The 27,201-nt window shown below is 49.8% G+C and overlaps 1 protein-coding gene across 1 annotated transcript; it reads left to right on the forward strand.

The window, feature by feature from the left end:
* The first annotated feature begins 15,154 nt into the window (after positions 1–15,154).
* On the forward strand, positions 15,155–27,073 carry LOC122398629. Its single transcript, XM_043398710.1, has 15 exons — positions 15,155–15,394; positions 15,487–16,112; positions 16,393–17,177; positions 18,112–18,349; positions 19,993–20,047; positions 20,753–21,034; positions 21,567–21,875; positions 22,612–23,027; positions 23,087–23,299; positions 23,367–23,729; positions 23,852–23,963; positions 24,019–24,434; positions 24,495–24,716; positions 24,778–25,120; positions 25,624–27,073. The coding sequence occupies exons 1-15, from the start codon at positions 15,155–15,157 to the stop codon at positions 25,876–25,878; spliced, it is 4,875 nt and encodes a 1,624-aa protein (XP_043254645.1). The 3' UTR covers positions 25,879–27,073.
* Positions 27,074–27,201: the final 128 nt, after the last annotated feature.

Genomic DNA, 27,201 nt, shown 5'->3' on the forward strand with positions numbered 1-27,201 from the left:
ATCATCCTTCGGTTTCTTCGCATCGTTTGGGCAATTATAAGGGTCGTGCGTCATTCTCGCCAATTAGCGGCGGAGGAAGCGACGTCGGAGCGGGTAGAAAATCCACCGTCCCGACGTTTCCTCTCTCTCCTTTTCGCTTCACCGCCATTTTTCTTCCTCGCTCGTTCACCGACCGAACCGAGATAATTTTACTCGCGCTACCCCTTGGTCCGGCGTCTGTCGTCGATCTTGTTTCTTGACACAGAGACAGCCCACCGCTCCTGTTTCAATTGTTTCAATCTCTCGATAACGACTCTTCCGTGCAAAAAATGCGTTTCCCACTCGTGTCCTCTATTCACCGACCACCCTTGATTTTTTTACTCAATTTTTAAATAGTCACCGAATTCGAACGAACGAAGGGGTGGTTATAAAAGAAACATTAGGGAAATCTTCGAACCTCCCTTTGAAATAAAAATGCGTGTAAAATGGAGTTAAAGCGCAGAAGGTTAGCGTTTCGTGGAAAGGAGGAAACGTCATTCTGTTTGGACAACCGCCGTTCATCCGCGGCGACACGGGGAGGCACGTATACCAACCCTTCGTGCCCCGTGCGCGGTTAACAGAGCGTAAACCCCGTAACTCGTCGCACCACCCCCTCATCATCGCCGTGGCCTGTGCCACCGGTTCCCAGTAAATTATGCACTCATGCTTTTTCTACGTTCGTTTACGTTTCTCATTGTAATGTATGTCAAGGGTTGACCACTACGACCAACGTGGGAGGTGGTACCTATGCAACTAACAATGCGAGCGCGCGCGAGAACCCCTCTGGACTCGAGTCTACCTACCTAATTACAGGGTCTTATCACTGGCATTTATCCTGTCGACGTTATTACGCCAGAACGCACATATTATTGACGACGAAATGTCGACAGTAACCGTGGCATACGCGGCCAACACGGGGTCATTTTGGGGATAATGGATAAGCAGCCCAGTCGAGGGAACATAAGTCGATGCACGATTATTGCGACGTGGTCAAAACATTTTAGTTATTTTATCCATTTTTTCGATACGCTCCTTCAAAGTGGATCAAAATGTTAAAGAGCTCATGCATCGAATTGTAGGGGGAAATAGAGATGTTGCAAAATCATTGCCCTTAATTTTTTAGTATAATTGATCGATGGCGATGGATAATGGAAGCCTGGCCGGAGCCATCTTTTTCATCGTATCCATTGGCACCTTTCCGTTAAGCCGTCCGGAACGAATAAATTGCTGTCTGGTGACTAGTATATTTTTTATGGCCTATAAAGAAATGCCTTGCTTTCGAGTGGAAAGTGGTAATAAAATAAGAGTCGCTCGATAGTTCGAACGAAAGTATCCTGCTCGCGTTGCGTGGAGGCCCCGAAACGTTACAAAATAACGGTTCCGGTTTGCACGTCCTCGTTAATTCTCCGGATAATGCTGACCAACGGATTGGATAATCTCCCGAATTTGAATCGAATGAATTCTAATTGCACGGGAATTCTCGCCGCAGAGCCTCGTAGATCCCGATACAGCTGCTTTCGGGATTAACGGTGTCGAAGGGTCGGCGAAGAAAGTGGAAGAGACGACTCGGATGAAAGAAAACGGTAACACGCACGATTCTATGGCGGGATAATGCGATACAACGGCGACGAATGGCTCGGATGACAATGACAGGCTTGATTCGAGAATCAGGCTCATTATCGTGTCCCGGATCCTTCTGTACGTCGGACTTCCCGCGGCGAGCACGGACTATTTCTCGACCTGCTCCGTCACGCGTTTCCTTCCTTCGACGTTCCTGCCCTCCTATAACACCTTTTTCGACCTCTCACGCTCGGAGGGGCGTCTCGACCGATCGGGGGTGGCGTATATCGCACGCTCGTTCGTCTTCCTCCCCGGGAAGGACGTCCTCTCCTCGAGAAAAGAAGCACCGGCTTGAGAAACTGCCGCGATAAATTGTCGAATCGGCAAGGTTCTCGCTGCTCGAAGACCAACCCTTTGCGTTCCGATACGTATTGAATCGATGGAAAAGTCATTTCATCGACTTGTTAACTTGTTAAAAAATTCATCTCTTTGCTGGATTTGTATTGGTTACGTCGTGACTTACTAATCCCTTAGTTTCTGGAAACTAGTTCCTTTGTCTTATCATCCAGTCTAGTTGGTAGGATAAGAAAGTGTCCAATTTTTGTCGTACCTCCGTAAACGAAATTGCTTCCCCCGTAAATCCGACACAGCTCAGTAAAATTGAAAACAAAATGAAATAGATGTTCGCACAGGGAAGGTAACTCGAGGATCAAGGTAAACGAAATCTGCGGATAATTCAGCTGTCGTTTTCATGGAGTGTCCAACGTATTTAGGTTATTCTCACGCGGTAGCAGCATTCTTCGTTGACCTGTTTTCACGAACACGGCCTTCCATCAATCCCTCCCGGCAATATCTTCGCTCCATTGCCACCGCTGCTGCTCTTGGCAGTTACCCAGTCGGGGGTGTCACGGATAATCGGGGGTGGGATTTATATCCGACTGTCCAGTGCCCTCCGAAACGACAACTGTGCCTAATATCCCATAGGTCAGGGTGTATCGCCACCATTTTCGAAATGTGGTTTGGAAGTATTTCGAGATCTTCACAATTTATTACGTGACACCATGCTGAGAATAACGCAATTCGATAATTTTTCTCGGATTTCTCGTATCGTATAAACCGCGTTGTACGAGAGTCCGATTCGTGGTAAAACCGGGACGGCCAAGAACATTCGGAACGGGGAAAGGGTGAGGAAGCGAAAGAGTTAAGATTAGATGGGACTTGTGCGCGTTCCCTCGTTTCTTTCATGACGTCAACAAGGCCCTGATTTACTTCCGTTTAGATGGCGGACTTCGAATAGAACCGTAATAGCTTTTGGCAGCACAATCGAACGCTTGCGCTCTTCTTGTTTGTTCGGGTGCTGATACGGTTCGCGGCGCCGTTCCCGGCCGTGCTTTATTTTCGTAACGGAAGCGGGATCCGCGTGTTCTAGCGCGAGAGAAGCCCCCATGGGAGGCAGTTTTGCTAACCGTCTCCTTCGATCTATACCCTCCACGCAAGAAGAGACGCGCACATGTGCCTCTCGATGGGCTAAATTCTTTCTTCCCGCCTTTTCCACGAACCGACGCCCCCCGATCGACGAAATTTCAACCATCTCAATGTCAGTTTCAACCTCTAATGAAGATTATTCTGCGACGTACTTTACAGTAGCGTCAATTTTCGAGTTTCTCGACATGTCGCGTCGTTGGAAGGACGATCGAAAAGTAAGAAGAAGTGGCGGTAGCGACGAAAAAAGTGTCACGGTGAAACGGGGAGACGGTCACCTACCGGAGAATGGAATCGGGCCCGGCTTAACGGCTTAGAAATAACGCGACAATAGTCGATTAGGTCGATGAGAGGGAGCTCCCTCCTGCTCTGTAGCTTCTAATAAATATCTCCGCGCCTCTTTTTTTCCACGATTTCCTCGTCATCACCGTGACATGTTTATATTCTTCTCTGGCGTCTGCTTCTCGATATCTTGCACCGTTTTCCCCAAGTCCACGGAATTATTGACACGCTTTATCGCTGCTGTCCGCCGCTGCAACGAGGAACTCTTCCGTACTTGACACGCGTTTATCGAAGCTCTGTCGGTCGTCGCGTTCCTTTGCCATCAATTTTTCAATTATTCGTGACTCCCACGCTATCTTTGCTTTCTCGATGCAGCCTATAACGTCATCGAAAAACGGGCGTCCGATTGTCTTTCGTAGCTTTCGTTTCAGAAAGTCGGAGATAGATGTGTAAAATGTACGATCGTTTGTGTTTCGTGGCGTAGAAACGCGTTCCGTGCGTAACTCGGATCGATATGCGAGCAGCCGTCGATGAAATTGCATATTCATACGCGGATACGATTCCTTCCTCCTGACCAAAAAGTAACGCGTGACGGTACAATGAGCACGGTCATAAATCCTGGCAGGTGGTAATCCTGATTCATGCCTCGTTCCAGTATTAACCCCGTTAATCTGTCGGGGCTGCGGCAATGCCGATCGATCCCTAATCTATGCACGCCGTCGTCTAATTACATAAACATTTCACGAAACCGTGCAATCAGCTTCGATCGAGGGCTCGGACTCGCTAACCGAATTAAACTTGTTACTAATTTATTCGCTCCGCCATTGGTACGGAAGTACGAGCTTCGACAATCGTAAACTATATAGCTTTGATCTCGTCTCAGTACTTATTTTCGTTCCTTCGTAAAAATCCTGTCATTCATAGATGGATGACGCGGCAGTTAAAGTATTAAAATCGTTTCCATCTTTTGTCCCGAAGGATTAAAATTGATCCAAAATTATGTTTCGAAATCAGGATCCCTTTTTGTCACTGTACAAATTTCTCCTCGCGTTATTTCGAACGCTAGACGATAATCCATAGGGGCATTCATAGCTGATTGTTTAAGAGGGAGGGGTCAACGACTCGTGTCCATTGTTCGCCGCGCAAAAGTTGGTACTTGCTCGTTGAAAGGGTTGCGATCGCTTTACCGCAAAACGTCGACGTTTCTTTTCAAAAGTAAGCCCCTCGAGCGATTACGCGACACGTTTTACAAGTACGCACGACCCCCAACCGCGATCGATATGTCCGATAAGGTGGATGAAACACCTCCATGCATGGAATTCTAATCTCTCGATCGAGACAAATACCACTGTGCTCTTTTCCCTTTCGATTCGTTATTTAAATACGTTTGATAGAACAACTATTCTGCAGGGGACACCGAGGCTATAAAATCATATTTGATAAAAGAAACAAGAGTTTCGAGTACTATTTTTTCAGCTTCGCGAACACTAGAGATTTATGGCCATTAGTAAAGCGTCGCTGCGTCTCCATAACTTTCGAGAATTATCTCACAAATTCGATCTAAGAATCGAGGATTCGTTTTCCGGTCAATCACGGAGGCTGTACCCGATAGTCGAAAGGGATAGTCGAGCCGTTTCATGGACCCCTTTAATGTCCGCAGACCCTAATTTCAGAAAAGAAATTTGTCGACGAAATGGTTTCGTACGTTTTGGTTGGCCACAGAAGCGATAGGGTTTCTCGAGAGATCGTTCGTAGGGCTTGTTTTTAAATAATGTCCCAGGCTCGAAGATACTATCGACCCCTCTTCGGGCTTTTCACGTTCCTCGAGAGTCTAAACCCCGTTGACGAAAGGGTTGCGAGCCAAAGGATCCTTTCAAAGTCAATCTAGAGGACTAATTTTACGGGAAACGACCCAGGAAACTCTGCTGTCTTCGGGAATTACCCGATGACTACGTGTAACTTTCAGGGACACCATGTGAACAACCCCCCAATTCCCTTCGTCTAGCGATCGATAGGAATAATCAACGTACACGCTATTAATTCTTTAGCGCAGCTGCTTTTGTTTTTGCTTGGCACAGCTACCGCGTTTATTATTCCCCACAGTTGCTTTATTAATTATCCTCGATTTTCCCTAGGCGCTTTGGCGACTCGAAAGCCGCACGCGTCATTCGTTTCTAAACGTCTAAAGAAATTAAATAATTTTGAACAAGTCCATGATTTCCCAGAGATTAAAGCTACATTTACGATTCCTTGTCATTATAAATAATAATTAACGAACTCATTTTTCGTAATTCTGGACCCGTGCCAGTTGTCGATGTGAAATTGAGAAAGATTGAGCCACCGCTGCTCGATCCAAACCTTGATTCAAAAATTTATGTGCGCTTTATGGACAGAAATTCTTTATATAGATGTCGATCAAAGTTTCACCTTGTTCCCGGATACAGGGGTGGATTGGATCGGTCTTCGTGGATAAGCTCGAAGAACCCTGATCCTGAGCGACTGTTTCGTTAACGAGAAAGGCAAACAAGAACGTATTTTGATCATATTTTGCAAAAATCTCTCGACAAAGGGCGACGTGTCGCCTTGTGGGGCCGTGACAGACGTGGGAACTCGAAAACTTGAATCGCGAAGGGCAGAGCGAGAGGAACGAAGAAAATAAGAGGAGCTTCTCCCTTCGTAGTCGATGTTGAAAAAAATCTACCGTCTACATGTTTCCAGGCCCGCGAATCCGAACAATCGAATCACGCTCTAATTTGGCGAACGTTCCCTCCCGGTCCCGTTTCGGAAAAACTCGAGGAAAACTGGGGTGATTCGTTGGTACGTGTGCCCTTTTGCGGTTTTTTCTTTCAACATGGCGTCACGTTCGAAACGAGCTCCCTTTCTTTCCCCTTTTCGTTTCGAATAACAGCAACGAAGTCGTTGAAGTCGTTGAAACGCTTTACAATTAGAAATTATGTTGGGTTTTTAAATAAATTGTAGATCAGTACCATTAACTGAACTCTTTGCCACAGAATGTGATTTAATCTTCAAAATCGTTTACATTTAGGATTTTTAATGCGAGTACACTTATACTCGAGCATAATTCGAACGCGTTAAAGAGAGAGAGAGAGAGAGAGAGAGAGAGAGAGAGCTCCTTTCGAAAGGGTCCATTATTTGAGTTAGGGTCATCGCGCCCCCGTTCGTTTCTCGCTCGGAACCATTGACTCGGTTTTAATTACGAGTCAAGAGTTCCCTTGTCTTGGATTTCTTTGTCTGGGAGGGGGGGTTCGGTGCGGGTACGCGTTGCGTTTAAGAACACGCGAAACGGGCCGCCTCTAATTATGACCGAGGACATGCGGGGCCTTGTGTTCGCATCGAAATTCGCCAGTAATAATGAAACCGCTTTATTCTCCCCGGGACAAGGATCTCTGCTCGATATATCCTTTCTCGTACGATCTCACCCACCAGCGCAGCTGTCCCGCATCTACAAAACCATGAAACGGTTCCTCAACGTTCCTCGACTTTTGTGCGCTCCGCTCGCGAATCCTCAGACTTTTAATCTTTTTCTTATATTTATATAAGGACACGGGAAAGGAGGTCTTCCCTGCGATACGAGCGTCGATTTTTGGGTGAAGAGACCACCAGCTGTCAGGAGGATGCCGAACGAATCTGTCGAGAGGTTCGAGATCGAGGAGCTCGGACTCGAAGAATACGTCGAATCGGCCCGAGTAATTGGACCTTGTGCGTATGCGTTTTAAGGGAGAGAGGAGAGAAAGGAGACCCGAGTTCTTTCTTGGCGCGTGCGGGGGAGTGCACAAAAGAATCCAGTCCTTGCACAGAGACCTATTCGCCCGAAGGACGCGGTTACTTCTTTTAGCTTATTAAAACCCTGTTAGATTCCAGGTTGTGGAATTTAATAACATTTATTCAAGCGTACGTCGTGAGATCTTACCAACAAAAATTCTCTCTAGTTTTTGAAGTGGATAACTTTATAGAAAGATCCGTAAGAAGAATTGGAGGATTCGATAGAAAACATTGAAATTGCCAACAATTTTCTTAAATATGGAATCTGACTAAATCTAGCGTTAACGATTGACGTTTAAGGTTTTCGTTTTATTTCACTCTGAATGAAAAGTGTGCCATCGATATTGGAACCGAAGTCCATCGTGCACATTTGTGGTACGCCTCGACCAGAGGAGGCCTTTAACGCGGAAGGACAGGCCTCTGAAAGATGTATGCTTTACCTGGACGTCGAGGGATCGAACCTTTAAGGTCTTCCATAGAGGAAACAACCGTGAGATTAGAAATCACGCGAAAGACCGGCCTGACGTGGGTTCGATGTAACTTTTGTAAACAGATCTAACCGACTATACTACGTAGGCAGTTGGTCCCTCGGTGTCCCGACTTTCTCTTGCACGAGTACAAATGCACTTTAACTATTTAGCGCGACGTTGGCGACTGGCAACGTGCACCGGAGTTGTTTTCTCGTTGGGAAAACATTCCGATCTTAATCTAGCTGCCCACTCGAAAACTCGATTATTTCGGTTGCTACGTATCGTTGAACACGCGACACGGTTGATCGAGATTGCGACATCGGAGCTCTATAGAGACGGAAACGACTGAATCTACGTCTTTGTTATTTTGCAAGATGGTAATTTCAAACTGTGTTGAGGGGGATAACAATTTTCTTATGATCAGTGCTCTCTATAACTCTAGAGTTAATTTGTTTCAACAAACAGTAATCCCTCGGTAACGTTAACGAGAGATCGCTGTAACAGGCTCCTCCATTGAAGATAGAGACAATAATCTGTCCGGAGGGCCTTATCGGAAGGATCTCCGGTGGTCGTTCCGTTATCGGTACCTAACATTCCAATCGTCCGCAATCTCGAGACACCCACCAGTGCCTTCGAGTCGCGGAGTCCAGGGACCCGTCCACCTGGGGCGAGTGGAGTGGCTGCCGTGGTCAGGTCACTGTGGTTCTCGGGAGTGGGGATACAGGTATAGTACAGACAGTATAGAGCCGGTCTCTCTTGTTTCGTAGCCTCACCTAGGGACCCTTTCCTACATAAGGCCCACGTTCTCACCCCACCACGTCAGTAGAGAGCCAGCCTTTGAAGTGCTCACGTTCCCGACACCTCTCCGTGCCGTGTTCCTGCACCTTTCGTTGCGTTCTATCGCGAACCGTTTCGTTTCTTCCCGCCAGTGTGTTCGCCACCGCGGATTATGTGCATCGAAATCTGTGATCGAAATAGTGACTGACAATCGGTGCTAATTTTGGATGTATTAGCCGAATCGCGTTTATCCTCAAGGACACACAGTGAGTATACATTTTATACCGACCGGTTTCGGGAACTTGGGCGAACCCGGAGGACCAGGCTCGACGTTTTCGTCCTTTGGACCGTTCCGAGCTGTACTTTTCCATCGTCTTTCGTTGGTTCTTCGAAACATAAGCTTTCAACAGTAATCGAATGGTACGATTCGAGTCAGCGATGAGAATGGTAATTGTTTTTATCGTCTTGAAGGTATTATTTTCGAACGATGCAGCCGTATAATTCGCTGCCCAAAAATGGAAATTTAATAAACCGAGTAAGCAAGTTCGCTCGAAAATAAATCGTAATGCAAGGGGTTAATCAGCTCTTGGCTGTAACGCTATTCCCGGGCGTATCGGCATTAGAGCGACCATCCACCTTGGAATCAATCGAAGGCACTCTTCGGTAACCGCACGGATATCAGCCCTGAATTATTAATGGCTCGGATCGATAGGTATCCTTTACCGTCTACCGTCCGATTATTATCGTTTCCGATTGCACGAACCTTTATGTCTCAATCGTTATCAAGTTTCTCGTGTATTCGTTTATTTCTCCGCGATCGATCGGCTTCTATAGCCGTGGAAAAATGGAGAAAACGCCAGGGAAAAAGCATTCGGGTCCCTAATGGCTCGACGATCTCTAATGATTGTTGAAATCAGGGGAATTTCTCCTAAAAATTCTCCTACAACGCGATTTCCTAACGTATTCGATACGTTATCGGGAAGAGGACCGCGAAAGTTAAAAGTCCAGCGAATTTGCAAGATCATCGAAGCGTAGGAGCAGAGAACGATGCGACCTTGGCGCGGAGTAGGTAAGGAAAACGCGAACAAGGCGAGGGTCGGGGCTTATCTCGAAACGGCGCGAAGAATTTGGTTGTTGACCGAACAAAGCCAAGTGCTCTCTTAAAAGCGACGTTAGAAGTTCGTCTAATTGCGAGGCACCGCGGATCCTGTAGCACACGGGTCTTTCGTTGGTAAAACGACGGCGAAGAGAAAAGGACCGTGAACGCGCGTGGCTCCCGGTACATCTGTCAAAGAAGGGTAAACGAAAGAGAATCGGGAAAGGAGGCAGAAAAAGAAACGGATAAGAAGAAGTAGGGGGGGAGGGGTAGAAAAAACTGAAAGGGACTCGTAACGAAGGAGCCAGCAAAGTCTGAGGCCCGTGGGTCCTATACAAACTTTCCTGTCGAAGTTCCAAGGACCCCGTAGGTCCAGCTCGTGGAACCTTTTCTCGGGGATCCCTTCATTTAAATGGCCAGGCGTTTGTTCGCCAGGACTCGTTTCGCTCCATTGTTCCTGTCTTATTTTCGAGGCGCGTCCTGAATGTCCGCACCCTGCCTCGGCCCGTCGGGAAAGGGTGTCAGCCACCCTGAAACGTGCCCCCGATTTCCTTTGCAATTCGCAAATTTCCAGTTTAATTACAATCGGTCTTCCAGCTATTCCATACCCCTTTGACGGTCATTTGCGTTTCGATTATTCGCGTTGGGGCCGGGACTCGTTCCCTTTTAACCGATTCCCAGACTTCGGGATGAAAGGGAAACTTGGACTTTGTGACTGTTGACTGTCGTCGAACGGGATCTTTAGCGTTTTGCAAACACCGAACCATTGTGCTTCGAGCAACGATATCGTAATTTAGATTGAATTATTTACTCCAAGCTATATTGGCGTTGTAGAACGACACGTATCAAACTATGTATTATTTAGAGTAACGGAAGTAGCTCGAAAGCGTTATCGATCTAAAGTTACCGTCTATAGCCTCGGCTTCGAAAACTACTTAACCGGGAAACCTATAAATCGGTTCCACTTTAGAATTAGTTTAGCAGAAAATAATGCTAGTTAACGACGACTCGGTTCCTCGATCGATGGAAACACTATGTTCGTGTACAGGTGCTGGAAGATTATTTGGTTCGAAGGATTGAAGATTTTGCGTTTTCTATTAGCGAATTGCGTTGTTAGTTTCTGCACCCCCGCCGAAAAGTACGTTTCAGCGACAAGAGGATCGCGATCGCGAGGTCGAGGGGAACATGGGAATAGGAAAGAGGGACGGAGAAAACCGGTGGACAGGTGTGCTCCAAATAGCGCGGGCTCGAAAGTCTGTCTTCGGGACGCGTTTCCTCCGCTTCCTGTCCCTGCTCCGATTCTTTGACCTCCCCAGCTCCGGTTCGATCCGTCCGTCTCGCTCTATCGCCGAAAACCGAGCCAAACCCCGTGAATGCGCGTTTGATTGTCCCTCGACTGGCTCTCTTGTGAAATCCCACCCCTCCGGTGGGTTCCAGGTTTTCGGTCGTCTTTCCTTTACCGACCGGGCGTTCGCTCGTCTCGCCCTTGGCCGTTTTTCGCCCCTCGGTTCCTCGTACTCGACGGAGACACGGGACCATTTCGAGAGAAACGCCACCAGCGAAAGGTGTGCCCGGGGTCAATCCAATATAAATCAGAACCGAGTCTCCGAGCCTGGCCGCGAGGAGAGCGCGGAAGGAACCCGAAGAAACGACGGCCAAGGGGGCTGGGCGAGAGGGGACCGGGTTCGCCAACTTGAATAGACTATTTTTAGGGACCGTACACAGACCGTACACTTCTTCTCGTGCGTGTAACCTTTGCTCGCGTGTGTTCACCACGACGTTTTCAAAGGGGATTAGGTACGAAGTGCTCACCTGCGACCACCTCTTTCCACCGCCAGAGACCACCGAATATCATCTTAAGAAACTCACAGCTCCGCGGCGATGTCATCTCTTATCTCTTCGCGCGTCAGCTCCAAGAAAGCTTCCTCGGCATCCAGATGTTTTATTTTCCACCGAAGCTCGTACCGTTTATTTATTCAATCGAGCCATTTTATTATTTAGCCAAGAGATCTTTGAAAACGCAATCCATCGGTGGATCTTCCAGAGATTTCGGGGGATCGCGCAGCGATCACCTGCTCTTTTTCTACAACGATCCTTCTTTCATTTTGTTTTTCTATGCTCGCAAGAAGTCTGCACGGTTCCTTTGAACCGATCAAGGCACGATTCAGTTCGCAAGAACGATGCGGATCGTCTCTCGTCCGTGGATCTCCCTTCATGCGTGGAAGGGGGCTGGACCGGGCGAAACTCGTGCCAAGTTTCGTGGCGATTCTTGTTTTCTTCGGGGTTAGCCGAGGAAGCAACCCTCGAGGAGGCAAATCGGGACCGTTAATGGTTTCTTCTTTCTTGTCTCCGAGCCGTGAATAATCGCATTGTATCGGCGGTTTTCGCGATGCCTCTGTCGCGCGTTTCACGCGAATTAATCGCGCTGACAGCGACAAATTCCAATCCCCGACCGGTGTCACGTCTAGACGACCATTTGCAATCTTTGCTTGACAAATTTAGCTTCGTAGAAATTATTGTGGAGCTTGACCTTCCTGTCCAGGGTATCCTTTTCCATATTTCGTTAAAAAGAATGACATTACGCTTGCAATATTACAAAGCTTGCTATTTGGGTTAGGCTCGAAGAGAATGAAACATTTGATCGTTGGAAGGGGTTCGGGGGGAAAATATTCATTGGCTTGTTCCGATCGGCGATAGCGAGGGGAACGAGGGGGGATGTGTTCGGTTAATTCCCATCCTCTTGGAACGTTCCTCGTTGAAGTCGTTAAAAACAGCTCTCGCAGCATACATTACGCGAAAAGGAGGGGTCTTGCTATGCTTGCAAGCATGTTAAGATTTTCAACCGTCGCTCCATTTTATTCCTTTCCTCGGTTGGAGGACTCCGCTCGATCCTGTCTCCTGTGTTCTTCGCGGGGTCTGCGTACCTGGTACGCAAGGGAGCACCGAAATGGATTAAACCCGATCGAGGGGACCGGAACAGCCCCCCTTTTTATATTCGGAACACAAGCCCGACGCGTATCGTGTATTCGTCGGCACAGATATTTTACAAGCCATAAAAGCGACAGATATGGACCGCGTCCTATTCGACTCGCACGAACCAAAAGGGACTGGAACAATTTAACGTCGTCGTTTTGCACTTGTCACGCGATCCACGGGATGTAAACACCTCGCCGAGGGTCGAACATTTCGGACTTTCGTTTACCACCCAAATTTCTACAGCCTCGAATCATTTATAGGACGCGTTTATTCAATTCTCACCCATACTTAACCCTCTATAACGATTGTAGTTTTAAAGCACGGTCTATAAAGAATTGGTATACGACTATTTTACAGTATCTCGCTCTTCGAAAAAGGCATCTGAAATGCTCGTCAGCGGCTGAGAATCGGTCGAATAACTTTAAAGCGACCTGGAGTGAATCGAGAGTGCACTTAAACGTTCCCTTCGTGCACTTGTTTCTACTCGCAAAGCACGCGGGCTCCGAATAATGAGAGTCTCTCATCTACGCTGACCATTTGTCGGATGCGTACACTGGAAATCGTTTAGATGAAACGATAACGCGCTCACAGGTGGACCACGAGTCCCCTTTCTAAGCGCGCTGTAGCACGCACTCGGGATTTATCGTTGACCGGTAATTACGCCACCAGGACCCTTCAGCTGCGCTTATTATGGGCGCCAAGGTACGTTTGTTCTCTAATCAACTGAATCCCGACCGGTTAAATAAAAATGAGTCGATACAATGCATGGTGTATCGATAAACAAGGGGCGAGTTACCATACGTCTAGCGTTGCGCCATGCAAATAGTTAAACCGAAACTGTCGCCTCGAGAACCGAACCGGAAAGCAAGTAGGATACGCGCGATCGCAGGTGCAGTTTGCTCGACTACTTTGTCGCGACACTCGAAACCCATTTCTGGTGACAAAAATCGCAGCCGTTACGCAAAGAACCGTAGTTTCCGCTTGCTGATACGAACGCTTAAAACGTTTTAAGGGGTCATTAAAAACTCCGACTTCGCACACTGCAAATATGTACGCAAATGGGTACATCCCGTACGCTAACTAAATAAATAAATTACAAAAAGCAAGCCAGCGAGGGATCGCTGTGACTTGCAATCACTCGAGCGACGAGAAGCGTCTTTCCAATTCCCAATACAATTTTTTAAAGAAGATGTATCATCGCCAGGGTTGTAAATGTTTCTCGGGGTAGTTTCAAAGCCGCGGCGGGAAGCTTTAGCTAATTTCGCGGCGGGCATTTTGCGGTGGCCCTTTGCGAAATTTCGACCGCAAAAGAACGTCCATTTGTACGAACTTGTTAATTCGTTACAGATTGCATAACATTTTTCTCACGCTGTCAGTGGCGCCGAAAGCTGTTTAACGCTCGGTGGTGCGCGCTGGGAAGTGGATGGCGGAGAAAAGGGTCGCGTAAAGAATAGAATACGTTAAAGAAGGAAGACGGGTGAAATAAGCTTAGATAGCGATCGTCTCGTTGACGGTGCTTCGACACCGAGTTCTCGTGCTTTGCAAGACCAGATGGAAAGCACGCTACCGGCGGCTTCCACCATATGGGCAGGTGCCCATGCTGTTTTACATGACCGTGTGCGTGTAAATGTCGATAGGCTCGCGAGACTGTGTGCGGTACGAAACGCGCTGGTGCGTACGCGAGTGCGCGGCCAAAGGTAGAATCGAAAGTACGTGAACGCGCGTGAAAAAGTGCGTGTTACGGGACAAGAACGCGTGCGCGGCATGGTAACAGCCTGTATGCAAATGAATGCATTTTTATACCTACTTCACAATGCAGCGAGCTCACCCCCCCTGAGGAACCGTTAAAAGTGAAAACCTGCTGCCGCTGGCTACTGCTGCTTTGTACCTGTTTCCGTCTTGGGGGAAAAACGAGATTTTTGGCAATCGATCGACAGACGCGACAGAGCTTCTCTGAAATGAGATTCGAATCAGGCTAGAGTTAAGAGGCCATTTCGGTACGGAACCTTTAGGGCACTGTGTTATTTTTTAAAAGGGAAACCGAAGACTGTTTCGTATTGGGATTCTGCAGATACATTCGCCTACGCTTCGAGCATGCGCAGGATTTTTTTCAAGTAAAAATAATGAAAATCGTACGACCTACGGTTCGACGAGATTTCTTTTCACGGGCGCGGTGAAATTGCGATAATAGAACCCAGGCAATAGCGATTGCGGGGCCCGTTTAACTGTTCGTTAGAGCAAGACAAGTGTTAACTGGTGAAACCGACTCAGGTGTACGGGTTTCACCTGTTTCGGTGTTTCCCGTATGTCGCGACAGGTGCGTACCCCGGCGTTTCGTCATCGTTTTTCTGTTATTCGCGTTCTTCTCTGTGTTTTTTTTGTCATTGCCTCGAGCCCCCCACGTAATTAGGACCGGACATGTATTTTCGGGAACCCGTACGGTCGATACGGGCCGATAAAAGACGACCCTTCTTCTTCCTGCGATCGTGTCCCTTTAACGCGAGATGCCGCGATAAGCTTCCTGTTGTTTTGCTACGCGTGCACCTTACGAAATTATTCTTACCCGCGTGGAAACCCTCCTCGGCGCGAACGATAACGGAAAAGTCCTCCCACGAAACCGTCTACGAGCTAATCTTTTGCACCCTTTCCAAGACACGCTATGCGTGTAAAACGGCCCGTTTGTTTAGGACTTTGCTTTCTGCCTTTAGAGATGCTGAAGTGGACGGTCTCGAGATCGTTGTCAGCGAATAGCTCGACGCCTCACGGTCCATCCACCTTGAACAAGGCGCCCCGTAGGCCTTTCCGAGACTTGTCCAACACGCCTCCCGCCGCTGGAACCAAAACCCGGAACATACCTGCCCAAACGGCCGAGAGTGTTTCGGCGAGAACGACGCCAGCACGTCGGAGAAGATGCAGGAGTCACGGCAGCGATCTGAGAACCTACTTTCAGGTATCGATTGCTTACCCGAACAAACGAAACAGATCAGTCCTATAATTTGAATTTCCAACCCAATACTCTGAACGAGACACGTTTGTTTGCAGGCGACAAAGCCTAATTTGCGCGGGAACAAGCGTCAGTCGATGTCACAGCAGACGGATAAGTCATCGGTCACGGAGAGCTTTTATCAAAGCACCCCGAGAGTCGACACCGATATCGGTCCGCTAACGTTCTTCCCCGGCGGTAGCAAATGCTCCACGGCTCTGACCCTGCCAACGGATCCCGCGTTGTTTATGAAAACTAGAACGAAGAGCTTCCAGAGCGACAGCGAGTTGCCGCAGAATGTCGTGAACGAGGCCAGGGCGAACCTCCAATCCCACGTCTCGGACTTTTTCCAACAGATCTCGATGGCCACAAGCCCGGAGGACGTGATGGAGTCGGACTCCGTTCCCTTAGCGAAGAACGGACTATACGTCACGAACGGCGAATCGAAGCCAAAGTTCGCCGATTGCGCCAAGCTGACGTATTTACCGAAACTGGCCAGGATCACGAAGATCCACGCTCGATGCAAAACCCCGTATCATACCAAGACCGGTCAGGTCGGGACTCCTTTCAAGGCTAAGAATCACGGTCAGACGCCATTGACCGGAAAACTATCGACGCTGGCCATCGACCAGGATCTACCTAAATTCGAGAACATGGACAACACCGTCACGGAAGTGCTCAGCAGGTGAGATAACTGTAATTTCTTCGCGCGTGTCCAATTTAGCGATTATCAGATGCAATCAAAGTCTGCGCGAGTCCTGGAATCGAACGATTATGGGCTCGCGCGTCTGTGAGCACATTAGTATAACGTTATCGACCTATTTTATGCGGACGGTTAGCTGTTAAGTCGACCGAAAGATCGCCTTCTGGTCTACGGATGCAAAGATTTATCGTGTAACGATTGGACTCGATCGATCGTAAAATAACACGTTTCCAAAATGTTGACGACTTTTGGATTTTCTCAGGGAGCAAGAGATCAACTTCACCGGCAAGACGGTGGCGGAAATTCTCTTGGGGGACGTGGAGGAGAGGAAGAAGGTTCTGGAGGATGCCCGGGACGACCAGAACCTGACTAAATCCGACCACACGTACGAGACGATCGTGGAACAAGAAGAGAACGCGGAAGAGGAAACTGCTCGACACAATGACAGTTCCGTCTCTTCGGCCAGCCAGCTTTTGGAGGATCCCTCACCGATGTCGTGGGCGTTCTCCTCCCCGCCCGACGACCTGGACGGAGAGTTCACCCTGAAGAGGCAGCGAGGCATACGGAGGAAGCGGCATCGGAAGGATACCGAGAAGATTTACGAGGGAAAGCGAGCGAAAAGACGGTTGTCGAGTCACAGTCCGTCGACCAGCGCGAAAACGGAGAAGCAGAGGGACCTTTTGGTGGAAGCAGTGAATCCTAACGTGAAGAAACTCGCCCTGGAGACAGACCTGGACTCCACGTTGGACGAGAAGTGCGCGTCCGCGCCGAAGACGTTGCTATGCGGCGCGGAGGATCCGCGAAAGGACGAGGAAGGAAGGAAAGTTGGCTCCTGGGACCTGGACAGCCCCAAGTCGACCATCACGGACGACTTTCAGAGCTCCAAATCGTTCTTGAACTCCATGTCCAACACGCCGGAAGCCCCGTTGGTCGCGACTGTCAGGAGGTGTCTGAAATACAGTCCCGAGAGCGAACAACCGAAACCCAATTGCCATGGATCCATCGAGATCGAGTACTCTGTCGTCGGCGATCAGATACACGTTCGAGGTGAGTTCTTTTGACAGGAATCATCGTACCGTACAATCGTTTGTTCTTCGCTAGTTTCAAGCTTTTCCGGGAGCAATTATTTCCCTCGTAATCGAATTTTTGTTGAGACTCTAATATCTTTGTTTCCTGATGTTTGATGCTCATTTTTGTGCTCGTTATTGAATGTCCATTGGTACTAGAAAATTCACTGTAACGTTCGTGGATCTTGCTATCATATTTTCGAGAGTTTGGCCGGTTTTTCCCGACGCTAGCCGAAAGCTTGCAAACTGGAGAACCCGCACACCTCCAGAAACGAGAGTAAAGGGCTGTGCCTCGTCGAGCGGAGAAAAACCGCGGAACCAGAGGGTGGAGGTTCTTGACGAGGCGGAGACGTCCCTGAAAAGCTCGGTTGAAAGGGCATGCGCCGGTTAGGCAGTGATAGAGGGGGTATTTCAGTTGGCACCCCGCGATAGACGACTGTGCCAGTAACCCACAGACCCTCCTGGCAATTGGCTCCCGGTTAGTAGGCCTAGCAACATTGATTCCTGGCGGTACACGTCCTTGCGTAAACAACCCTCGTGAAATCTTCGTAGGCCTCCTCTGTCTGGGTTCCCTCGGTGGCGCGCCACCCCTCCTAGGACAGAGGAAAACCCCCCGTCGATAAATCTCGTCCTCCGCGAACGCATCGATCTCCCGTTCCGGTCCGAACGACGAGGTTGTTCGGCCGCGAGAACGGGAACGGAGGAACTTTTCGATAACTGTCGCGGCTAGTAGAAGAGTGCCGCATTGGTCGGGCGCGAGTAGTGCGTGCGGGAATAGGGGCGGGACGTGCAGCGGCTCTATCTAATCGCACGTGTGCCCGCGACAGTCTCTTGTCTCCGATAAAACTACTTTCCCGGGGAAAGTGTGAGACGATGCAGGTTCGCGATCTGACGAGTCTTTCTGTTTCGTGCAGTGATACGGTGCAAGGACCTGAGGAGGGTATACGAGGGTTCCATTCACGCTTACGTGAAGGTGAGCCTGAAGAACACTAACCGCGAGGGGGTGGTGAAGCGGACAGCGGTGCACCGGGCCACACCGAATCCCGTTTTCCACGAGACCTTGATACTGCCCTGTCCGGCGAACAACAGCCACTGCGCCAGCAAGCCCACGTCCCTGGACATCGCGGTGTGGCACAGGGATCGCCGTGCAAGGTGAGCATGCTCCAAAAACGAAAAACAACAGACGAAGAGGGGAATCGGTGCTCGACGATAACGGGAATCGAGACGGTGAAACGGGCTCAGGAAGAAGAATCATCATTAGATTAGATTTATCGAGCCTAACATTGCTCTCAACATCTCCCAGTCATGATTTTCAACGAAACAAAGTAGATCGTTTCTGCATAGCCTTTGCAAGGCTGTGTGACCGTGCAAAAATTACGCGACGCTGCATACAGGGTGTTTCGTTATTCGCGGTATTGCTTAAAGTTCACGAGAAATCACCTTAGTCGAAACGTGCTCGACCTGGGACGCGTTGGCATCGGACACGCTGGACGTCTTCCCCTTGTATTAACGTTGCAATTAACCGTTCCCTCGTAATTGGCGCGTTCAGGTACCATGCAATTCGAGCCACGGATAACACCTTTCGAACGATAGTCGGTTAACTCGGTAACGATAGTTAACGCCACCCGAGAGATACGAATCTCTCACGCAAACCGAGCTTGCGTGCACCGTGAGAATGTTTCGGTACATTTACGCCCGCCGCGAAACTTGAAACGGAGTAAACGTTCGTCCCGTACATTTTCAGGAACGAAGCTTCGTCGGTGCTTTGTCGTATTTACGCGTAACAACGGAGGAATCGATGCACGCGATTCGACGGAAACCGTCCTTGTTTGCTAGTCGATTGATTCCTCGCGTCCTTCCGCGAGTTACATATTTACGATACCAGGACGTAGACGTTTCTTTCAATGATAATAGCGCTCTATTAACATAAGTAACACGTAACTAATTTCTTAAAAGCGGATGAATGCGATATCCGTTGCAAAAGAGTCGACGTTTGCACAGTGTCTGAAGATGCACGCGATTCGAGCTACCTTGGTTCTAACAATTTCAAAAACAGCTGAAAGCATAGATTCCAGAAACTTTATTTTGAAAAAATATCTGCAAACTTCGCAAGCATCGATCGGTATAAAAACGTTCCACGGTTCTTTGCCAAAAAGGACCTAAAAATGCGCGTTTTACGGCAGAACAGCCCCAAAGCGACGCACTGTGCGCCGTCTCCGAGAAACGAGTATCGAGGTCAAGAACTGCGACTCGGTTACGTTAGTTCGAGTCGAACGAGTTACACGGTTCCGTTCCCAAACATTCGCGACAGACTCGAGATAAGCTTCCGCTAAACGCGACTGAAGAAACGTACATACGTCTCCTCGGACCGTTTAACCGACCAGCGGCGTCCCCGCGGCGCTTACGAAGGCCAGACGGGACGTATAAGCGCGATAATTTAGCGGTCGATAGACGACTGTCTCGGAATGAGATAATTTTCCGTCGATTCGGAGGCAACGGTCCATCCGAATAGCGAAACGAATTTCTGGGGTATACGCGGATTCCATGCGGTAGGAGGGGAATCGATTCCCTGGAAGCATGCGCATCGCGTTTACCACGTGCACTTCGTCTCTGCAACGGTGTTTGCAACGGCCCTCCTCTCTGTGCAAATAGTCGCGTGTGTGCGTACCGCCTATGTAACCACGCTACCAGCCGCGTAGCGTACGTATCCGCACACAGAAGCGCGATTCTATCGGCGAACGCACGCCGATACGGCCGCCAACGATTTATGCACGCTTTCGTTCTTCGTGTTTCAGACGTAGCGAACTGTTGGGCTGCATGACTCTGCCTCTACCCCTGTCCCAAGACAAGGTAAATATTTGCAATTTTTAAGCATGTATACGACGCGTATCGAATGGGATATCCCGGCGCCGCGGCGTGAAGCGTCGCTTTGGCGTGAATTTCTTCTGTTTTTTTTTTTTTCCGTTCGCGACGAGGAAGTTTCATACACGGTCGCACGTCAGCTGTTTACCGGGACTCGTAAGTCTTCCTTGGCTTAAGGTCAGGGTTAAGCTCGTTACGGGGCAACGAAGCGGAAATTCATCCGGCGAAGATTCACTTGCGTTTTGACCTCGTTAAAAGTGACAGCCGCGCATCGTCGGGGTGCACCCTCCGGCGGTACGATCCGAAAATTGTTCTTTTCGCGTATTGTTCGTCGACGCGACACGTGAGAGCGACGATGATCGTGGTGGCCATTTACTGCGTGGTGTTTTTCGTGGTCGGTGTTCTGTTGAAGATATTCATGTTTTGCTGAAACGATGGAGAGAACGTTCGCGGGGACTGTTTCTCGTCGGTTGCGCGCGTCGAACGGACAAACGTTTTAAATAACGCGTGAATGGAACGGACAAACTTCCGTCTCGAAACTGTCTGTGCTCCGAGACGGGAAGTCGTGGCATTTTGCGGAAGCTTTCGATCGTCGATTAACGCGCTCGCGGTTGAAAAAGCTACGGAGGTAATTTCGATTCCGGCGACGATCATTCGTCCGACGGTGTTCCTGACACGATTGTAAATTTTCAGGAAGCGACATGGCATCCACTAGAAGCAGGAACCGGTCGAAACACGAGCACTCTTTATGCGGGTTTGCCTCAAGACTGCGGAGTCTCGCCGCCCTTGTCCAAGGACGGAGAACCAGATAATAATAATTCCGGAGCGGAGAACCTGACGTACTTGAGGCATCTGGAGTTAGAGCCAGTAGATCCATTGACTGGTCTGCCATTGCATCCGGGTTTCACTGCCAGGGGCGGTAGAACACCTTGCACCGTTACGAGGAGACTGATCAGACAGACTACTGCTAATCAGGTTAGTCGTTTCCCTCCTTTCACGCTAACTTTCCGTTTCACGTTTTTAGGTTTTCGTCGGTGTTCCTTGATCAAGGTCTAGGCTCCCTCGTCGATGTCGATAGCGGATCGAGTATCGATACGTTAACAACGTCCAAGCATCGTTAAAGTTAACGTCACGGTCTGACAGTCGATAAAGGCAATCGATCAAATTCAAGAGTACCCGCCCCGATGTAACTACCTATATCGCGAAAAGCCATTGTCCTCTCGCGCAATTGGCCCCGAGAGACTCGCAGCGGGTACGCTTGTAGTTACCATTACGGCACTAGGGCCGATTGTAGGTATTAAAGTAGGCCTCCTTTAAAACCCCGCTGCTTCGACCCCCCGTTGCACCGGAGTTTCGCCGGAGGCCCTCCCGTGGCACGAAGATTATTATTCGAGACGTCGACGTTCGTCACGGAACAAATTTATATATTTTTCGTCTTATCCAGCACCGTTGCGATGCATTCTCGCTCCAAGTTTTCTTTTCTAACGGTGGGTATTTTGTCACGCAGATTCCATGGGGATTTTCGTTGTCCTGGGGAAGACCGCCCCGCGTGGAACGGGTGGACCCCGGCAGCCCGGCGGAGCGATCCGGTTTGAAACCAGGTGATTACGTGGTATTCGTCGACATGACGAACGTGGTGACGAGGCCACGGGAAGAGATACTTGGACTGATCCAGGCGGCCACGAATCAGTTGATCTTGGAAGTTTATCGCAAGGGTGGGCAGATTCACTCGTCGATGCACCGGCCTAGCTCGATGAACGTCAGCCTGCAGCAACCGATCGGCGGCGGGCAGCCCGCGGTTGCGTTCAGCGCCGAGGTCGGTACAGGCGTCCTGGTCTGAACACGACAGGCTCTCGGTTTCGTATTCGACTCTCTACGGGACGAGAACGTACCGCAACAATGTCGGCGTCACGGCTTTTGCGTTTATTTTTTTATTTTGCTCAGAGTGATAATCGAGACAGAGGGGGTAAGATCGAAGCTCACGAGCTTCGACGCGATCGCGCGGGGAACGATAAAAGGCTTCTTTTGAAACGGTTCCCCCGGAGATGGCCCGCCGTATTGAGTTTTTGCGAGCCGCGACACTCTGCATGCGTACTTCAGAGCTTACTTTTATGTTTATTCGTTGCACGGCATGTACGCGCGGACGTTCCTGTACATTCATTTTCATGACTGTGTTGTACTTGATGTAAACGCGTAGTGTATAGCGCGTGCCCCATTACTCTGTCGGGGGGACACGGTTAAGTTATGTTTTGTAATTCCAACGGTTGTTCTTTTTTTTTTTTGTTGTTTAACAAGTTCTGTTTCAAACCATCCATTGCGTTTCGTTCATTTATTTCACCCTTATCCCTTAATTTTAAGCGCGTACGAACGATACCGCGTGTCGTCGTCGGCCCCGAGTGCATGTGTCTCGAAGGCGACGCGAATGTTGTTTTTGTTAACGCGTGTCGTCGATACGATCCTCCTGCATGCATCGCCTGCGATCACGTGAACGTCCTCCATTTACATAAACTGGAACGTATGGCACGACAATTTGCGAGTGGACGCGCGTTCAGGTTTTCCCGAACCTGGCCCCGGACGCGCCGCCCGAGGAGGAGCTGTCCGTGAGGGAGTCCCGGTACTGGGGCGTCCTCAAGAGCGGACACACGCGTTTCATGGCGCCGATGGCCGAGAGACGCGACGTCCTCTCCGCGGCGGACTATATGATACTCTTTCAAAATCTCGACGAGTTGCTCAAGATTTCCGAGGAGATCCGCGACGAGGGCGGCGGGGTCGACAGCTACTTCTGTCGCGTTCCCCGAATCACCGCCGCCTACAGAAGATACCTGAGCGGCCTCCAGCGAGCCTGCTGTCTTCTGGTCGCTCTCAGACGGAACACGGCATTCGCGAAACTCGTCTGCGAACCCGCCGTTCCGCAAAAGAGACGTCCCGATCTGACGGGCGTTCTGCTCCTGCCTCTAGAACATTACAGGTGCGTCTTGGATCCGGTGTAGGGATTCTTTGCAGTTACGCGGAGGTTTTCCTGTGCAGAGAGATGACGAGATTGTTGGGTCTGGCATCGCCGAGGAATTGCCAGCAAGCGAGAGACTTGGCTCAGGGATACAGGGAAGCGACGGCCAACGCCGGGGTGATGGAGCCACCGCGCGATACCGGGAGGCCTCTGCTTAGCTTGCAGGAGGTCGAGTCCCGACTAGTTTTCGCGAGATGCAAGCCATTCACTCTGGCCATGCCCGGAAGACAATGGTCTGATCGCCATACTATCGAGAGACGAACGGAATTCGGCGATTTTCTCAACTGTACGGCATTTTAGGCTGTTCGGGGGTGCGCTCGCGAAAGTGGAAGGTCGAGCGCGGTTGCAGCCCTCTTGGGCGTTGCTCCTGACTGATCTTCTGGTGTTCGCTCGGGTCTCCAGGGATCGCGTTCTGTTCGTGACGGAGGAGCCGCTGCGGCTCTCGAACATCGCCGAGGCTTGCTTCACCGTCCGGAAACGGCCCACGGAATTTCGACTGCAAATCGCCATCAATCCTAGCGGGAACGCGGAGAACGGCCACGTCGAAGTATCCAATACCGGGGGTTGTAGTCCTCACAGTCGGCCGCGAAGACGGGTGATGGTCTTGCGAGCCCCTACTCCGGAACTGAAGGCTGTCTGGCACAATCTTCTTCAGCGGCAGATGTAAGTCTTCGGTTTCGTAACGCCTCGAAGGGGGCACGATTTCAACTCGTGTCCTCACTCAGACCCTGACGGGATTCCGACGAAGCTCGTCCGTTTGTCTGCACTAATCCGTTGTATTTTAGAATCTATGTGAATACAGGCTACGGGGGTACGCCGAGCCAGGATAGCCCGGAAGAGAGTCCGATCATCGGTAGCAATTTCACCGCGGTTAGGGAACCGACGGAAAGCTCGCAGGTGAGTCGTGATCAAATTCGTAGAGGGGTTGGATGATAATCGAGTCTCGCGACAGACCACCAGGGAATCGCAGAAGCAGGACGAGGAAAAAGAGTCGCACTCGGCGGAGAGTATCGATACCATCATTAAGAACTCGAGAGAAGACAATCATCTGGCGCAATGGGTGCGCAATTCCCGTCAGATTCCGCCCCCGGATCACGAGGAGGCGCCCATCGAGGAATGGACTCCGGAGGAGTTGGCGGCCAGAGCCCCCAAGGAGAACCTAAACGAACCTGACAGAGAACAGAATATTCCGTCGGAAGAAGTTATCGCGGAAGTGGTGAACTCCGACGTGGAGCTGCAGAGCACCACTTCTAGCGCGAGTCTCAGCACCGTCAAGTCGAACAGCGTGACCGCCAAGAAGAACGGGAGCCTAACGTCCTCGAAAGAGAACTCGACCAGTTCGATTAACATTTGCAGAAGATGCCACAGGTAAAGTTTTACCCGTAAACGTTGAAAGATCACTTGGCAAACTGGACGTTGCGATCCTAGATCCGGTTGCCCCACGCCCCCTTTGACGAGGGATCCGTTCTCCCCACTGCCTCCAAAAATTTCGGTCGTCCCACCGACTCCCGACTTGTGCACCAGACACAGACTGAGAAACGGCCTGCACGATAGCCCTGGACGAAACAGTCCCAGTTACACGCCGGCCGACGGAAACACGGAAGACGGTAGCGAGGACGACCTCGACTGCGACGGTGAACCGCCTTACAGGTAAAACGGTCTACGTTGGGACTTTAACAAGTTATTTAGAATAACGGATGAAATCCTCCAGAGCTCTGAGAAGATTCGGCACGATGAGCAGCCTGGATCAGGACGACGAGCTCGAGGAGCAAGGAGACGAGGACAATCGAGACACCGAGTCTCCGCCTACGGGATTGAGAGCCTGGACCGCAAGGGCGAGCAGCTACGTGGTCAGTAAAATGGTACTGCTCGAGCAGCTTGGCGAGGGTGTCGGTGGTTACCTTCTTCAACCACCGGTTCCACCGGAGCGAACAGAATACTCTTTGGATCCGAACGACGACGAGGGCACCACGTCTGGGGCTACCTCGGGAGACGATATTTGGGGAACTCCGACTTCCGGTGGCCCGGACGACGAAAGCTTTACCGCGAGCTCGGTAATGACACTGGTCACTCTAAGACAGCACTATACTTTGGCACTCGAAGGTACTGGCGTGAACCTCAAGGGTTGAGAACAGTTATAGGGGTTGGAAAATTCTTGCTGCGTATGCGCGCGTATTTTTTCTTGAACGATTTCGCTTTTTTTCCATCCTAACCTCACGTTCAAAGCGGCTTGCTTGTACATACACCAACGCCGATCCTCGTGTTGCGAATTCCCGAAGCGTTAAAGGTAAGGTGATACTTTTACTTTCGCCAAATTCGCTTCGGAACGTTGCTACATTCGTAGAGTTGCATCTTATTCCTAACCACGAACGATCGAAATGTCCATTCGAGCCCGACTGGGATGTGTCCGTACCTTCAACGATACACAGAAAAGAGAGAGGGAGTGGTGGCGACACACACAAAAGTTAGTCCGTAAGCTTGGCACGCATCTGCATGACAATTGCTTGCCCTTTGTTTGCAAAGAATCACTAGCCCGAGCTGTGCCTGACTTCCCTAGCCGCCGCCGAACGGTGTGAGCATCGCGGCCGCCTCCGGCGAGGACAACTACGGTCTGAACCTGTCCGTGGACGACGACGCCGACCAGGAGTCCGAGAACGAAGACTGCAATCTGCCCGAGCTGAACATGGACCAGCTGCTGGGCAGCGGTAGCCTCAGCTCGTTGAGGTGTTTTTTGGGCAGACGAAGATTGGAGCCGCTCCCGGAGGAGGAGGACTCGCCAGGTAGCGGAAAGGATCAAGTGGGATGGTGGTGACAGAGGTTTCACACGGCGACGTCGAAGAACGTCGGCTCGAGTTCCGATGCGAACGAACGAGATCGTATCTTCGCGAAACTGAGTCAAGAAGACGAGGAGTTCCGTAGAAAAATAGTGAACCTCCACAGGAAACTGTCGGACGTGGACGACGGTGGCACCGTCACGGAGCCCGTGTCGCCGGACACGCTTAAAAGTTCCAAAGAGGCGGAACGTTTGGAAGAACTGGAATCGGTGGCACGGAGAGCCGAGGAAACTAGCAGCAAAAACGCCGAAAGAGCCAAGAGAGAAGCTTATTCCGCGACGGAGGCCGCGGACGCGAGAAATCGTAGATTGAAAAAGGGGGACATGCAACACGATCGAAGAAGACAGATGGAGCTGCTTCAACGGAAATCGAAGAAGCTGGAGCAAGACTCGGACGATCTGAACGACAGTCCCACCAGAACCACCGAGAGAAACTTCTTGAATCGATTGAGAATAAAAAGGCGTAGCATGAAGCTACTCAGTTTCCTGAGCGGAAAGGCCGCGGATAGATCGCAGGAGGAACGAGCAGCGAGACTTCTCAGAATGTACATGCCCGAGAAGGGATCCAAAGCACAAAATACTATTTCTATTCATCATACGTCCAGGGACAGGCGATTTTGGAAGCTTCGGAGTCGGAGACGAACCAACTCCTCGTAAACGGAGGGTACGCCGAATATGTTCCGGAAGATAGAGGCGAACGACAGAGCAATGGCCGTGTCTTTGTTATTAGGACTTCCAGTATTCGCGTTATTCAAGTTTTTTGAATTCTATTTAAGCATGTACAAGGTCGAACTTGTTTTCATAGAATCTAGCGTAACTGTACGGAATTAGGTTTACGATTTCCAGTACTAGATCTATCTCTTCGTCTTGTAAACGGTTTCAAGTAAATCAGTACTCTCTCACCGGGAACGGTTAGCCGATTAAAAAAAAGTTCCAGAGTGTAAAAGTTGCGTCCCGTATCGTAGCGCGCTTGTCAAATTCTTAACGGAACGGTCACTTTAAAGAAAGGATGCGAAACGGCCTAGTGGAATGTCTTCGAGTTGTAACGTTCAAGATGTTTCGTTTATCGCGTAAGACTGCTCGTTACGATTCTAGTCTCGCTCATTAAAATTTAGATACGATTTATTTAATTTTTTGAACACCGTATTTAAGTAGGTCCGCACGACTGACCCAAAGCGGCACTCATCTTCCACGATAGATCTTACTCGAATATACAAAAACGAGAAAAAAAATTGTAAAAAAAACACTGAAATTTTAACATTACTGTTGGTAGGTTATAACACAGCTGCAAGGCTGTAATCA

This window comes from Colletes gigas, unplaced genomic scaffold, assembly GCF_013123115.1.
Source record: "Colletes gigas isolate AHSC1104 unplaced genomic scaffold, ASM1312311v1 Colletes_gigas_Sc00011, whole genome shotgun sequence".
In the NCBI taxonomy this organism is placed as follows: Eukaryota; Metazoa; Arthropoda; class Insecta; order Hymenoptera; family Colletidae; genus Colletes; species Colletes gigas.

Coding starts and splice junctions, on each gene's coding strand:
- LOC122398629 (XM_043398710.1), top strand. CDS start 15,155: ATGCTGAAGTGGACGGTCTCGAGATCGTTGTCAGCGAATAGCTCGACG. Junction 23,964..24,018: donor AACCGACGGAAAGCTCGCAG/GTGAGTCGTGAT, acceptor GTCTCGCGACAG/ACCACCAGGGAATCGCAGAA. Junction 24,435..24,494: donor ATTTGCAGAAGATGCCACAG/GTAAAGTTTTAC, acceptor TTGCGATCCTAG/ATCCGGTTGCCCCACGCCCC.